The sequence below is a fragment of the Arvicola amphibius genome, chromosome 1, assembly GCF_903992535.2.
Source record: "Arvicola amphibius chromosome 1, mArvAmp1.2, whole genome shotgun sequence".
In the NCBI taxonomy this organism is placed as follows: Eukaryota; Metazoa; Chordata; class Mammalia; order Rodentia; family Cricetidae; genus Arvicola; species Arvicola amphibius.
The window spans coordinates 68,272,610-68,287,799 of record NC_052047.1 but is presented as its reverse complement, the minus strand read 5'-3'; the positions used below and the strand labels follow the sequence as shown (position 1 = coordinate 68,287,799).

Genomic DNA, 15,190 nt, shown 5'->3' with positions numbered 1-15,190 from the left:
GTTAGCTGTCTGCACCCCATCTCAGTTGTCACGGAGGCTGCTCAGCCTGGAGGAGGCAACTCTGACTGGAACCAGGAAAATGCGTACATGCCCTTGCCCTGCCCTGCTTACCCTGTGACTTTGGGGTGTTCTTGCTATTTAGGGGTTTCATTTGTAAAAGTGAGGCACTACTTGCCCAGGACTTTCTGAGCCAGGCTGCCTTTCTTCAGCTCCTTAGTCAAGTGGGGAACCATGAAGCAGAAGGTACTTCCATCTAGGAAGCTACAAGAGGGCACCAGCTCAGAGGTGGCCCCTGGTTTGAACATGAAGTTCACATGGACTCTTTCTAGGTCCTTGATGTCTAGGTCAATTCCCCAGAGCTCAAAGCCCCCAGTTGTATGAAGACTCTATTAGACCAGCATTGGCCCCAGCCCACCCAGCAACTCTGTCCACAGGCTCCTGCTGCTGCTTCAGAGCTGTGCCAGCTACCTGGAAAACCTCAGTTTGGATCAGATGATTCCTCCTGCCCGAATTGCAGGGCCATGCATGTCTGTGGGGCTCACAGTGCGGCGCTTCTGGAACAACCTGCTGAGGCTGGGCATGCTGTACCAGCAGGCAGTGCCCCAGGTGGGTCATCTCGGGCCCCTAACGGTGGTCTCCCTCACATACTGTTCCAATTCTAGCTTCTTACCATGTCACTGCACCCACTGCGTCCTTTGCTGGCTCTCCACTGCCCAGATGGAGCAGTCAAACTCTAGAGCCCCCCATTCAAGTCCCATGGCCTTGGCAGTGAAGAAAGCAAACCTTGGGGTCAAGTCTGGCTCCCTGGCTTTGCTGTTTACACACTGAACCTCAGTTTGTTCATCTACACAGCAGGTTCTCTAACAGGTTATCCTTTAATCCTCACAGTCGCCCTGTGAGGAAGGGAGAGGAGTCTAAAACAGAGTGGTCACGGTGCATGAGAGCAAGCAAGAGCCTGGGAAGTCTGGAGACATGGCTCAGAGGCTCTTCCAGAGGTGCTGAGTTCAATGCCTAGCAACCACATGGTGGCTCACAACCATCTATAATGAGATCTGATGCCTTCTTCTGGCCTGCAGGAATATATGCAGACAGAATACTGTAAACATAACAAATAAATCATTTTTTAAAAAAGAATTGGCTGTAACTGCCACCATTACCCTCCCAGTTCCATGCATATTTAACCATGCAAAGCCTGGGATGAGAGCCGGGAGAGCAGAAAAGAGGCCAGGGCTGGGTTGAGTCAGAGAGAAAAGGGAGAAGGTTCTCTGTGATTTGTGTGGGTATCACTTAACATCTGAAGGTCTGAGCACAGGGCAAGGCTGTCATGAACATCTCCAGGAGACTGGTTACCTCCCATGTCCATCTCTCTCACCTGCCTTCTCTTTCTTTTCCTGACCCCAGAAAAGAGCAAACCAAGGGGAGATTCCCATCAGCAAGCCCACGGCTAAGGGTGAACCAGCCAGGAGCCCCGAATGCATGACTGCCAAGTTCATCAAGCCTCCTTCCCCAGTGCCAGGCTTGCCCTTGATCTGCCAAGGGCTGCAGAGCATCCCTGTCAGAGTCTCCTTGCGGGGCACAGCTGGGACCACCGAGAAAACCAAGAGCGTCCACTCCCAGACCATCGAGACAGCCTTGGTGCCCTGTGATGCTTGTACCAGTGTCCAGGGCAGCTTGTGGGAGGTGGGCAAGGTGATCATCAGCCTGTGTCAGAGCCAGAACTTGCCTTCATCCTTGGGCCAGTTCCAGAAGCTGGTGCAGGACAGCATGGGGCTCAAACCACTGCCAGCTGCCACCATGGGCCACTGGGCAGCAGAGCAGAGCAAAGACCTGACTCGTCTCAATAAGCATGTGGGAGCCCTCACCCAACTTGTTGGGCCCCTCAGGGCCCAGCTGGAAGAGGCTGAGGGCCAGAAGGACGGGCTACGGAAGCAAGTGAGCAAACTAGAGCAGGCTCTGCTGCAGGAGAGAGGAGAATGGCAGCGGCAGACAGAGGAGGCTGAGCGGAGCCTGGCCGAGTGCAAGCGTGACAGGCAACAGCTAACCACAGGTCTACTCCCCAGAGGCCAGATACTGCCATAGCCTTAGGACAGTCATCCCTCCTCCCCTTCAGAGAGCAGGGCAAATCCCAATAGACTGCATGGAAGAGACCCAGGAAAGGAAGGCGGCAAGAAGGATGTAGACATCCATTGGCCACCCTGTAAGCAGGGGATAGCTGGAGTCTTGTCGCCTCAAAAGGGGAGAGAGCTGGAGTGTTCATCTAACATTCACCCCTCATGGTCACTAAAAGTACCTGCAGGATGCTCCCCTATCCCCAGCACCTCTGCCTCAACAGAGCAGCCTCTTGGCTTTGGCAAAAGCTCTTGGACACATGCAAAGTACCACTGTCCACTGTTACCAACTGAGGGCTTAGGGCAAGAAGTCACTGTGCTTTCTGAGCCTCTCCACTGTCTCCACGCAGATCACTGGGTCCAGAGAGGCATAGGTAATCCAGCAGCCAGCCAGTGGAGCATGCCAGGGCCCAAGGCCTCCTAGGATTACCCCAGCCCCACCTTGGCAACTCAAGCAGCCCTTGCACACTGGATGGCTGACTCTACAGGGTTCACTGGGCTTAAAGGCCACAGGCCCAAGTGATCCACTGAAAGGCCTTTCTCTTGGCTGCCACAGAAACGTGTGACCTAAAGGCAAAGGTGACCAATCTGGAGGGAGACCTGAAGCAGCAGCAGAAGTCCATGCAGGCCATGGGTAAGAAGCCCCTTTGTGTGACCCCATCCACATCTCCAACTCATTGTATAGCTGGCCATGTACCTCCATCCAAAGCTTCTAGGGCAGAGAGTGGGAACCACAGGAGAATGGTTCTGACTCTAGGCTGATGGTGATCGTCCAGGCTGGAGTCTCAATTTCAGTGGGCAGAAAGTGCTTTCTGTATTCCAGACCCTCCTCATGTGGTCCAGAGCCCCGTGCTGTGGTCTGTGACCTCTGCTTAGTCCCAGTCAGAGACTCACCCAGAGTTCCCTTCCCCTGTCTCCTGTGTACCTGCTCTCTCAATCCTGCAGTGGCAAAGACCCAACAGCTGGAGGAGGAAGGTGAGCGGAGGGCAGCAGCTGAGAGGCAAGTGCAGCAGCTGGAGGAGCAAGTGCAGCTGCTGGCAGGGCGGCTGGATGGGGCTGGGCAGCAGATCCGCTGGGCCAGCACAGAGCTGGACAAAGAGAAGGCCCGAGTCGACAGCATGGTCCGTCATCAGGAGGTGAGTGCTTCAGGCTCTGCAGCCCTCTTATCCCTATTCCCTGCCACAATGGGAAGATGTTGTCCCCTATTTTATAAATGGAAGAAACTGAGGCGTGGTGAGATTAAACAAGTTTCCCCAGGGCACACAGCTACCGAGAGGTAGAGCCAGGTCTCTCTCTTTATATTCAGTATGTGCCAGGATATCTGGGTTTCTTTTGTTTGGGGGCGGGGGCAGTTCAAGACAGGGTAGCCCTGGCTGTCCTGGAACTCACTTTGTAGACCAGGCTGGCCTCAAACTCAGAGATCTGCCTGCCTCTGCCTCCCGAGTTCTGGGATTAAAGGTGAGGCATGCATCACCACTGCCCCGCTGTTTTGTTCATTTGTTTGTTTGTTTGTTTGGTGCGGAGGGAGTGATACTCAGTGACACAGGAAAATATGACACTGGAGCCTTGATGAAAAGAAACAAAACTTGTTTCCTAGAATCATTTTTGAGTGAGTGGAAAGAAGGGGTCATCCAACTGCTTTCTCAACAGTGGGTCTTGGTGTTGTCCCGATCAAATGTGCATCTGCCTTCTGCAGTTGAGCATCTGTGTGCTGACCTCTGCATCCAAACATAGCACAGAGAGTCACAGACACCGCATCACAGACACTGCACCACAGCTTCCTTAGTCCCAGATGGCTGGTTGGGCCCCAGGGTCCTTTTATCTGCCCTGCCTATTCATTCCCATTCAGTCCCTGCAGGCCAAGCAGAGGACTCTGCTCCAGCAGCTGGACAGTCTGGACCAGGAGCGGGAAGAGCTGCGGGGAAGTCTGGATGAGGCTGAGGCCCAGCGGGCTGAGTTGGAGGAGCAGCTGCAGAGCCTCCAGAGCGACAGGGAACAGGGACAGTGCCAGCTACAGGCACAGCAGGTGCAGTGGGGTGGGGTGAGAGAGAGGGCAGCACTCTTATCCTAGGAACCTCTAACCTTTTGTGTATTCCTGGGCCTGTGTGTCCCCAAGGGAGCTTAGAGCCAGGGCTAAGCTCTCCTTTGCCCCAGGAACTACTGCAGAGCCTGCAGCTGGAGAAACAGGAGCTGGAGCAGGTAACTACAGACCTGCAGCTGACGGTCTCGGAGCTGCAACGGGAGCTAGAGGAACTAAAGGAGCGGGAGCGACTGCTGGTGGCCTTCCCAGACCTGCACCAGCCCACGGAGGCCCAGATCCAAAGTAGGGGCCTAGGGTACTGCTGAGGGCAGGGTGGGGCCTGGTTGGGCATAGGCTTGCCTGGATGTAATCGGGTACAGTTCTCACCCTCAGCAAGAGGAGACTGGGAGAAGGAGGGTAAGCTGTGTGGTTCTAGAGATGCCATGACCCACAAGTGTCTCATGTTGTTCACTTCTCTGTGGAGACAACACACAAAACCCAATGGCAAAGTGACTGAACTTCTCAGTACCTAGTGTAGTGGTTCTCAGCCTTCCTGACGCTGTGACCCTTTAGTACAGTTCCTCATGTTGTGGTGACCCCCAGCCATATAATTTTCACTGCTACTTCATAACTGCAATCCTATTGTTATGAATTATAACGTGAATATCTGGTATGAAGATCTCTATGCAGCTCCTGTGAAAGGGTCACTTAGCTTCCAGAGGAGCCACAACCCACAGGCTGAGAACAACTGCCCTGGTGGAATTCAGGCATGTCTTCCCTTAGCACATGTCCTTCACGGAACATGTCAGTCCTGGCTCAGCTTCTCCAGGTTGCCTTTCCTCGTGTCATACAACATAGGACCATCTTGCTAGAACATATCCCCGGCTGTCCAGTGTCTTGAACCCCATGGTTAGGAGCGTAGGGCATCTACACTGGTACAGGATCCTGCCAGTCAATCTCTGCTCTTCCACCAGCTTTTCTAGACTTCTCAGGCCCTGGGATGGGTGGATCCCTCCCCAGAGCTATCAGGAGATCCACTGTGGCTCAGCTGTCACAGTGAGTCATCACTCCTGAGCGCTACACGTCAAGCCCTTGCTGCCCACAACTGCCTCATGGAGCTAACCTGGACTCTTGTTAAAAACTTTTTTTGCACATTTAGTGTGTGTATGTGTGTACCTGCCGTGGCACAAGTGTGGTCTGAAGACAGATGTAGAAGTTGGTTCTCTTATTTTGCCATATGGGTACAGGGTTCAGGGACCAAACTCAGGTGGTCGGGCTTGGTTTCGGTATCTCTCCTTACCTGGTGAGCCATCTCACTAGCCCTGCAAATGTTTTGTTTTGTTTTGTTTTTTTTTTAATTTTTTCTGTATGGCTATTTTGACCGTGTGTGTGTGTGTGTGTGTGTGTGTGTGTGTGTGTGTGTGTGTGTATGTATATATACTGGTGCCTAAAGGCCAGAAGACAGGGTAGATCCTCTGGAACTGGAATTAGGTGGATGTGAGCTACTATGTGGGTGCTGGGGATTGAACCCCGGTCCTATGGAAAAATAGCTAGCACTCTTCACTGAGCCTTCTCTCCAGTCCAACAACCTTCTCATAAACCAGGAAACTGAGCTCTAGCATGGACAGCAACTGCTCAGGTGTATAGGACTGGAAGCTGTCATTCATCTAGCACACACGGTTAAGGAAGAACATATATGATGACTTCCTGGGACTCAAATCCCAGTGGACCTTTGCACAACCTATAGTACCTCTGACAGGTCAAAGACACGCAGTCCTGAACAAGATCCAAACCTCCAAGTTGTAGAATTTACCCTGCTCTCAAATTCTAAAATGTAACATCGCCTTTCACAGTAGGTGGCAACAGGAAGGGAACAAAAGCCTCTGAAGGAATATGTGACGGGATGCCTGGGTGCTACCCCTCCCCACCCTGTGCCCTGTGCAACTGGACACAAGAGGCAGGCCCAGTGATGTAAGGCCCCAAATATGTCTTTGCAGATTCTGGCAATGTCACCCATGACATGGAGAGACAAGTGCAAGCCAATGGTATCCGTATCCAGGTCCTACAGGAAGAGAACAGGCGGCTCCTATCAATGCTGACCAAAATCCGAGAGGTGGCCCAACAGGGAAGCCTCAAAGTGAGCCTTTGAGGGGGGGTTGGGTATTTGGAAGATATAGCACGATTAATAAAAACCCAGGGACATATAATTGGAGTTCAACCTGAAGGTCAGAAAAGCCAAACAGTCAGCTACTGGCTCTTATCTCTACCTCAAGCTGAAATGGCAATCCTGCCTCCAGGAATCTCAATGAGATTAAAGGTGTGTGTCAGGCTGACCAGTGGGGCTGTTTTACTCTCTAATCTTCAGGCAGCTTTATTTATTAAAATCAAATGAAATATCACTACAGGAAGGGGGCCTTACCAGGCAAGACTTGAGACTGCCTGCCTTGTGGCATGTGGCTTTAGGCCACATTTGCAAAACTTCTTCCATATGTCAAAAGGTATGAGGCTGTGAAAGACGGGGCCTTCCAGCTCACATCCCACTACAGCCCCTCCCTCCTTTACTTCAACAGTCAGTATGCATTGCCTGCCCAAGGGTTTGCAGTTGAGGAGGCCCTTGGATGATTTTGCAAACCCCATCTCTTAGTGAAGAGAACTTGAGGATTTGGTTGGGGATTCTGCCTCCCCATCCATCTTTTGACACTAGTGTAGGGAGGGACTTCTGGGCCCTTCTAAGCTTGACCTTCTTTGCAGATGATCCCACAGGGCCAGCTCTGGTCCCCTCCCTACAAGGACATCCAGGGAGAGGTACCCCCCGCCCAAGCACAGACTACATCTCCAGGGTGAGTAGGCTTTCCTTGAGGTCGGGCAGATAAGTGGTGGGGTCCCCTTGATCACAGAGAATTTTTGTGTTCCGGTCCTCCCTCAGGCCCATGGGCAGACGGCAGTCTCCTGGCAGCAGGATGAGCAGTACAGGCAGGACCCACCCAGGAGGGTCCCGAGGATCCCCCTCTAGGCAGCCCTGCAGCTGGCCCAGCAAGTCCTCTTTGGAGGACAGAACCCACTCAGCCACCTGCACCCAGAACCCCATCCGGGCCTTTGCCAGGCTCAGGAGGAAACTCTCACCGAACCGAGGTCAGGCTGGCTCTACATACCAACCCCAGGAACGACCCACCTAACCTGAAGCAGGGGTAGGGCTGGAGGGCAGGCGGCTAGCAACCCCCATGGAATAAAAGCCCCAGCCATCTGCCCACAGTGATCTTGGCCTCAGCGTGGCTGAGCTGGGGGAACAGACCTTCCCTCCTTGTTGAACAAAGGCCTCTGTGATCCCACCAGGCAGGTCACTGGCCCATAGAGGCCTGCCATTGAGTGTGAACTTTGTCTCCATCCTGACAGGCACTGTGGGGAGAGTATCCAGAGGGCACCTGAGCCACAGAAAGGGCTGAGGGGTAACCCTGGGTCACTGAGCAGCACTCAGGGTAGGGCTCCAGATGTGAGGGCACATCTGGAACAAGGAACCAGACACCAGGACTTTGCCTCTGGCCCATCAAGGCAGGCAGGGAACAGCAGTGCCTTCGCCTTCCACCTTGGCTCTGCATCTGGTGCACCCGGCAGCTCACCAAGGAGCTCGCTGCCTTTAGGGACAACTGAGAGGTCCCTCTTAAGTCCTAGAGGTCAGAGCCTCACAAAGCCACCGAAGACCAGGCCTTTGGACACCTTAGCCAGCCATGGTTTGAAGAGCATTAGACTTTGGGGCTCACCCAGCTCAGGATGATACAAGCCTCAGCAAGGATGTACCAACGATCCTACGACACAGTGGTCATTTCTCTAAACCAGGCCATTAGCCTGCCTCGAGTCACCTTGTTTGTGAAAGACAGACTCTAAATTCTTACCGAGGACTTCTCAGGTCACACTCTCCTAGCCTTCTGGGTGGCATTATTTATTATGTGGTGGGGAGGCCATCAGGTCGAGTGCCTTAGTTTGCAGTGAAGGGTCAATGGGAGCCACATGCGCAGTAAGCTGGCATTGTCAGGTCTCTCAACTCTGTCTCTTAACAGCCCAGGGTGTCTGAAGGAGACTGGATGCTCTGAGCCACTGTACTGGGGAGAGGCCGTTACTGCTGGGCGTTCTAGGCCCCCACTGATTCAACATCCATTTCTTAGCTCTCACTTCTGCCAGTTGGTAAGCCAGACCCTTCCCAAACAGGAGGACTGAGAGTTTGAGGCTAGTTTATGCTATATAGTGACGACCTGACTCAGACAGACAGATAGACGGATAGACAGAGAACAACAAGAAACAAGCAAAAAGTCCAGAAGTCCAGGTTGTTTGTGTCTCCTTTAGATGCTCTGCGGAGGAGTCCTCTTACAAGCTCCCGGCTGGGGCCAAGCTTGATCCTTAGGCTGTGGAGCTGAGGTCCCCATAGCCATGCTGCTCTTGCCTGGCCTCTTATTTGCACCACCCATCTTCAAGAAGGCAGCAGAGCCAGGTGGTGGCGCACGCCTGTAATCCCAGCACTCAGGAGGCAGAGGCAGCCAGATCTCTGAGTTTGAGGTCAGCCTGGTCTACATAGCAAGCAGTTTCAAGACAGCAAGGGATACATCTAGACCCTGTTGAGAGAGCGCGCGGCAGAGAATGTGTCTCCCACACGGATTCCCCTCGGTCTCTGACTTGCTCCTGCTTTCCTTGGACTTGTGCTGACCAGAAACATTTCTCATTGTCTTGTTCCTGTTAGTGTTGGGAATTGGATTCAGGACCTTGTGCATTTCAGGCAAGTAAGTGCTCTACCAGTGCCCTCGCCTGAAGGTCATGTAACATAAACTTCTTAGAGTCAGGGTCCTAAAGATTACGCAAGGCATGTTCATGCAGCAGAAGGGTGTGAGGCTTTGAGGACTGTAAGAGTTCTCCCTGCTCCAAGCAAGAGAAGCCAAGGTGACCGGTGACTGCTATTTTGTTTGGTTGTTTTTGGCAGGAGCCCAGGCTGATCAAACTCACTGTATAGCTGAGGTTGATTTTGAACTCATGATCTTCTGGTTTCCTTAGTAGCCCAGTTCGGCTTTGAACGTTTTGTTTTGTTTTATTTCTAATTTATTTATTTACTTATGTATTTTTGTTTTTATTTTATTTATTTAATTTTTTTGAGACAGGGATTCTCTGTGTATCCTTTGTTGTCTTGGAACTCACTCTGTAGACCCGGCTAGCCTTGAACTCACAGAGATTCATCTGCCTGCCTCTGCCTCCCCAATACTGGGACTAAAGGGGTACACCACTGAGAGGCACCCTGGCCTTGAACTCTTAATCCTCCTGCTTCTACCTTCAGGTTTCTGGGATTATTGGCATATGCCACCACATACCCATCTATTGCTTAACATCTTAAAACATCTGCACAAATTTTATGTCTTATGTTAAAATATATTCCATGTTTATTTTACTATTAAAACTTCCCTACCCAAATGTTTTTTTTCAAATGACGCCCTTGGCAGATGCACCACATATATTCTGTGGCTTCAAGTATCCTGGTCAGTGACATTTAGCTCAACCAAGAAATACAGCACTAGATGGTTTCTAAGGCCTCTGATCCCAGCCAGACTGGAGTCATCTGGCTGGACAGGCAGCAGGTAGTGGAGGAGGCTCATTTGAACGTTATACTTTTGATTTGACTAGGCAATAGCCTCAAAGATGGGGCCATGCCAGTGGGTCCCATGGCCACAAATCTTTTCCATCAATCTATTCCCAATAAATAGCATAAAATTCAATCACAGAAGCCCCAGAAGCTGGAGACAGATGTAGTGGCCATGTTTTCTTTCCCCAGAGTCCTGGGAGCTGCCTATAAGGACAGACACAGATATCCCAGGGTTGCAGAGAAGGGCTCTAATATTTCTCCTTGCCTGTTGGGTCCTGGCTCTGTGTCTTCAGCCCGGGGCTGTAAGTCCCTCCAACCCATCATGGGTACGGTGAGGCCTTGACTTTGCCCACAGGGCTAGCTGGTCTGTCCAACCCACTATCCTGTAGTGGAGGCTGGGAAGAGTCCATCCCAAAGTGCAGACTCTCCACTTGGGCAGTTAGTCATCTGAGTAGTGGTTCCCTGAAGGGGAGAAGGAAGAACAGAGAGAGGAGGATCAGGTAGGGCTTGGGGGTTAGCCCAGGAGTCCCCCCTGCCCCTGATGCTCACCCAGGACATTGAACTTGCACAGTGGGCAGGTCTGCTGTAGCATCAGCCAGGGGTCCACGCAGTCTCGGTGGAACTCATGCTTGCAGGGCAATACCCGGAGCCACTACAGAGTGGGGGAGGGGAACAGGCTCTAGATGGGGGCCAGACCTGTGCCCTTCACCTGGTCTACGCATTGAGCACTCCTGAGTCTTCCCCGGGTATGCTCTTGGTAGCCATTGATGAGGACTGGAAGAAGGTCTTGGTTGGAGGGTTGGGGGTCTCAGGAGCAGGAGCAGGGCTCACAGGTCAACTGGTGGCTGACTTCGCACTAACCTGCTTGTTACAGAAGTTGTCTAGACACACAGCACAAGTCTCAGTGCCAGGCTCTGGAAGGCTGTGTGCTGCTCTGCTCAGCCGGCAGCGCCGGGTCTTGAGGGATGCTAGTCTCCGAACCACACGGCGTTTGAACAAATCCCCCTGTGGGAAAAGGATGGCCACAGTCTTGCAGGCCCAAGGGCTGAGGGCATGAGGGCTTCCACAATTTGGCTCCCACCTGGCCTCCAGGATCCTGCTGGTTTTGTCTTGATGCCTGCCGCTGGGCCTGAACCACAAGGCCTGTGCACAAGAGCATGGCCACAAGCAAGATGGCGTTCCATAGCTGCTGCAGGGGCTTCTGGGGAGGGAGAAGGATGTCAGGGTCTTTGGGGCTGCTTTACACGTTCCCCCAGGAATAGCCACCCCCAGGAACACTGGTGACAAAGCAGGTGACATGCACTGAGGGCCTGTCTCTTCAGGCTCCATCTCACCTACCTATGAGCTCCTCAGGGTCTGCTCCAGATGCATGGAGAGCCACATCTGTCCTTAGTACCTTGCTACTCTGTTTCCAACATGGATTTCCTCCTGGTCTGTCCCTACCATCCCCCACTCACCTTCATCTATGCTGATGTTCACCCCTGAGACTGCAGAAGCAGCAAGAACAGGTACGCCTCTATGCTGTGATCATTTCCCTCTTAACCGCTAGCACACAGGCCCCACCCCCAGATCCAGGGACTTTCAGACAATCCTTCATGCCTCCTTCACTGTCTTCTCCCTTGCCTTGTTCATGCCCTGACACATTTCCCCTATCTTGAAAATTGTTTTTCCTTGCCCTTGTCCTTTTAACAACTTTGGCCTATTGCTCCAGGAGCTCCCCCGCCCCTCAGGGTGACTGTTTGCCCCGCCCCGTCCTCCTAACACCCATTAACCATGGGCTTCCTTGCTGCTGCCCTGGGTAGTCCTCCGGGCCCTTTCATTGGTGGAGAAGGAAGTCCTACATGTCACACTGTAGCTGGCCTCAGTCTCTGTGCAAGCCACGTGGGCACCCGCACACAGGTGCACCGGCTCACATGAAATTAAATGTGCTATGACTAATAAACACACTTCGAAACTCTCGGCATTCTCAGTAGCCCTTGGTCTTTGTCACGGATTACAGGGCGGGATGTCCTAACAGTCAGTGCTTCCCTGGGACTGCTCTTCCTAACACCCTCGGTTGGGCCCAGGTGCTCTTGCTATGACCTAGAAGGGTTCGCTGTATTATCTTTCTGCTCCCCAGCCAGAGACGTTCTGAAACTGCACTCTGAGGCAGCCAGGCTGGAAGCCCCAAGTAGGGAGAGCAGGGCAGGGCCCCTCCATTAGGACAGCAGGGTGCTGCTCTTCAGAACAGCTTTTCATTCCCGGCTCAGGAAGGCAGCTGGACCTGGGGACGGGCTTGGCATCCATTGTCCATCAGGGCAGCTACTTGAAATGCCTGACCAGCTATCGTTTGGACATCTCATCTGCCACGTCCACCCCAACTTGGCTGGCAGTACCTTCGCAGCTGTTCAAATCTGTCTTCTGTCCCTGCCAGCCTGTCCTAAACACTGTACATTCTCACCTCCAGGCCACCTGGGCCCTTTCCCAGAGGTCTGTGTAGTCCACCCCAGGGGGAGGGAGAGAGAGAATGAGGAACAGGAAAACACTGGCCTGTGGTTGCTCAGCTAAGGTTCAGGCGCCAGGGTTTTAACCTGTCTGACTTCAAACTGCTCAGTGTGGCCCTTGTCATACACTAAGAGACAGAGTAAATCTTCCTCCCCCCAACTTATATAGACTGGGGTTCAAGAAATGTTGTGAATTGAACCCCTGGAAGCTAAACACTGGGAAACATGGACACTAAGCCTAGCCACGAGGACACCAAGTCACTCTCTCCAACATACTGGGTTGGATCTAAAAATGCTGAGAAAGCCTGGCCAAGCCCAGCTATGACTGAGCAGACGGAGTGAGACTATGAACAGAGCAGTGGAGGAGACAGGCAGCCCAAAGCAGTGACGTGGGCTGAGCTGCGAAAGTGCCATTAGGCAAGGACTCGTGTGGACAGAGAAAAGGGGAATGAACAACAAAGGCCAATCAGGGCCAAGGTCCTGAGGCAGGAAGTGAGAGTACGTATAGGAGCTGGTGAATATCGTAAGGTAGCCAGAACGTAGAAAGAAGACTAGAAATAAAGAAGCAGCGGGGGTGAACTCTGCAGCAGCACACTTGCTTAGCGTGTACATGGCCTGGGTGTTTTCCCCAGTGGAAAAATAAACAGGATGAGAGGTTTGTGGAGGCTGCTGGGCAGGTGGGGGCACGACAGCAGCAGCTACCACTGCCCACGACCTAGGCCGAGTGTCATGTTCAGTGTCTATTGTGCCATGTCCCTAAGGGATGCAGAGCTGTCCTTGTAAGCTAAGTTTGGCCTCACTTGAGCCTCCAGTCCTAGGGTCCACTTGCACCTACCTGCTCCTGGGCCTGACCACCTCCCAGGCACACCAGGTCCTGCCAGCCGCCATAGCTGTCCTTGGAGAGGCCACAGGTAGTCCACAATGTCAGCTTCCACTCGATGTTGGCAGACAGGGACTCTCTACTGGTGATCTCAGCAGTAGCCTGGGTCCTCCTGGGAGGAAGAATCATGGGTTGGGGTGGGGTGGGAGGGCAGGCAGAAGGACCCTTGGGAAGGGAGGCCCAGATGTATCTACCTGGCTCTGCAGTGTATGCCCAGGATACTGTTGCTGTCGGCCTTCTGGTTTGGCTCTCAGGCCTTTCCTGGCTATTTTCCCAGGTTCTCACCCAGCCAGGCCAAGGAACAACCTGACAACCAGGCTTGCAGCTTCCTCATGCTGGGCTAGTCCCTCTCTGCCCATAGGGCAACTCCTTTCCCAGGTCCTGCCTCCTCCTTCCCATCTCCCCATTTTGAACCTTTGACAGTAGTTTACAGGCTAATGGGTCAGGTGAGGGCCCACTGGAGGAGAGTCAGAGACCCACAAAACTCGGGCAGCAAACCACCCCAAACAAACCCAACTTACTGCAGAAGTGCCTCCAGCAGCTTGGTGACATTGGAGGAATAATGGAGGACAATTACTGGCCTGAGCAGAAGCTGGGAGATGTCCAACTGCAGGAGACAGGGAGGTCAGCAGGCTTCGGTCCCCATTCCCCTCACCTGCTCACCCTCACAGTCCACTCCAGTTTACCTCTCGGACCACACTATGGTTTAGGATGAGGAGAAGCAGGGCCGAGGCTCCCAGGAAGAGGGCACGGCGCATCTGTAAAGGAAGAGAGGTGAGAGGCCGCCACACCTGCCTTCCCAGTGGCCCCGGTTCTCAGAAGCCTGACCACTGAAGAGACTTGGCTGAGCTTCCTCAAGGTAAGCAATAGCTAAACCGGAAGAGCTATGACAGCCAAAGGTAACACGTGATCGTTGTGGACTGAGGCAATATTTAATTTTGAGTCAGAGATTACAATATTTTAGCGATGTTAACTTTCCTAACTTCAGATATCATAGTTACATAAGAAATATCCTTGATTTTAAGAAATTTGCACATTTTCGTGTGTGTGAAATTTCCACTCCTGTAGGATCCAGAAAGCCTCGTCATTTGCCCTAGTCCTGGCAAAGCAGGTCCCCTACCCTCGCTGACTCCCATCACATATTTTGAGAACAGGTGCTCTTTCCCCAGGAAATCTTCCACTTCCTCCCACCTCCCCATCACACTGCTCTGATGATCCATACTGGGGTCTACTGACCCAAGGCCAGGCCTTCTCTGGAAGGCTCCTCATAGGCCACCTGGTAGCCTGGCTCCAGAAGATGTTCTGAAAGCATTCCCTTTCTCCACTTCCCTCCAAAAACCCTTTGCACCTGCTGGACCAGGGCCTTGGGATATGCCTTCCGGCCACTGCCTTGATTGTCCTGGTGGAACTGGGCGGCCTGCTCTTTGCCCACATATGCCACTGCAATCCAGCTGTCTACAGGTATCTCTTGTTCAGCATCCACGACATCCATCTGTGTAAGGAGCCATGAGAAGAGGGGAGCAAAGGGTGGAGAAGCAGCCGGGGTCTCCCACAGAGGATGCAAGGTCGGGGTGTGGAAATGAATTTGGAAGGGGCATGTGGATCTCAGGTCTGTGAAAGCCTGAGCGCCGGAGAGCGGCTCTGGGCTGTTAAGGGCTTGCTTCAGAAGGAAGACGGATTCTGGGGAGCCGAGACTACGCGAGGGTCACGGCATGTTTTGGCAGGGTTGCGCTTACCAGCAGCAAGCGACCGCCCAGCAGCGGCTCGGGACCGGCTTCAGGACCTATCCTGACACCCTCCAAAACCAGGGCGTCTTGCCGCGGCAGCTTCACGTCTACTCGCACGGCGCGGGCTCCGCCCCGTCCCGCCCGGGCCGCCGGCTCGCTGCCGTCCGCCGCGGCCCCGGGCCCCGCCAGGCCCAGCCACAGAGGCAGCAGGGGCAGCAGCAGTAGCAGCGGCGACGGCGGCGATGGAGGAGGTGGCGGCGACGGTGGCGATCTCAACGTGGGTCGATCGGCAGGGCCCATGGTCGGAGAGAAGAGCTGGCGAGTCCGTGGGTTGGGGGAGGGGGGGGTCCTGGGC

General features: G+C 53.4%; 2 protein-coding genes across 2 annotated transcripts in view; one reads left to right on the top strand and one right to left on the bottom strand.

Annotated features, from left to right (window-relative positions):
* The window catches only part of Ccdc157 (coiled-coil domain containing 157), an 18,317-nt gene extending 8,741 nt beyond the window's left edge, over positions 1 to 9,576 (top strand). The window contains exons 4-12 of the mRNA XM_038324555.1: positions 435 to 606; positions 1,402 to 2,047; positions 2,665 to 2,742; positions 3,054 to 3,244; positions 3,958 to 4,134; positions 4,263 to 4,431; positions 6,126 to 6,265; positions 6,880 to 6,968; positions 7,055 to 9,576. Coding sequence (XP_038180483.1) covers positions 435 to 606; positions 1,402 to 2,047; positions 2,665 to 2,742; positions 3,054 to 3,244; positions 3,958 to 4,134; positions 4,263 to 4,431; positions 6,126 to 6,265; positions 6,880 to 6,968; positions 7,055 to 7,304 — 1,912 coding nt within the window. The 3' untranslated portion in view covers positions 7,305 to 9,576. The remainder of the gene's footprint in view (positions 1 to 434; positions 607 to 1,401; positions 2,048 to 2,664; positions 2,743 to 3,053; positions 3,245 to 3,957; positions 4,135 to 4,262; positions 4,432 to 6,125; positions 6,266 to 6,879; positions 6,969 to 7,054) is intronic.
* Rnf215 (ring finger protein 215) lies at positions 9,523 to 15,190 on the bottom strand. The gene is made up of 9 exons (XM_038324564.1): positions 14,845 to 15,190; positions 14,457 to 14,600; positions 13,795 to 13,866; positions 13,630 to 13,715; positions 13,064 to 13,220; positions 10,827 to 10,946; positions 10,607 to 10,750; positions 10,295 to 10,397; positions 9,523 to 10,207 (listed from the first exon to the last, which is right to left on the bottom strand). The coding sequence occupies exons 1-9, from the start codon at positions 15,133 to 15,135 to the stop codon at positions 10,185 to 10,187; spliced, it is 1,140 nt and encodes a 379-aa protein (XP_038180492.1). The 5' UTR covers positions 15,136 to 15,190; the 3' UTR covers positions 9,523 to 10,184.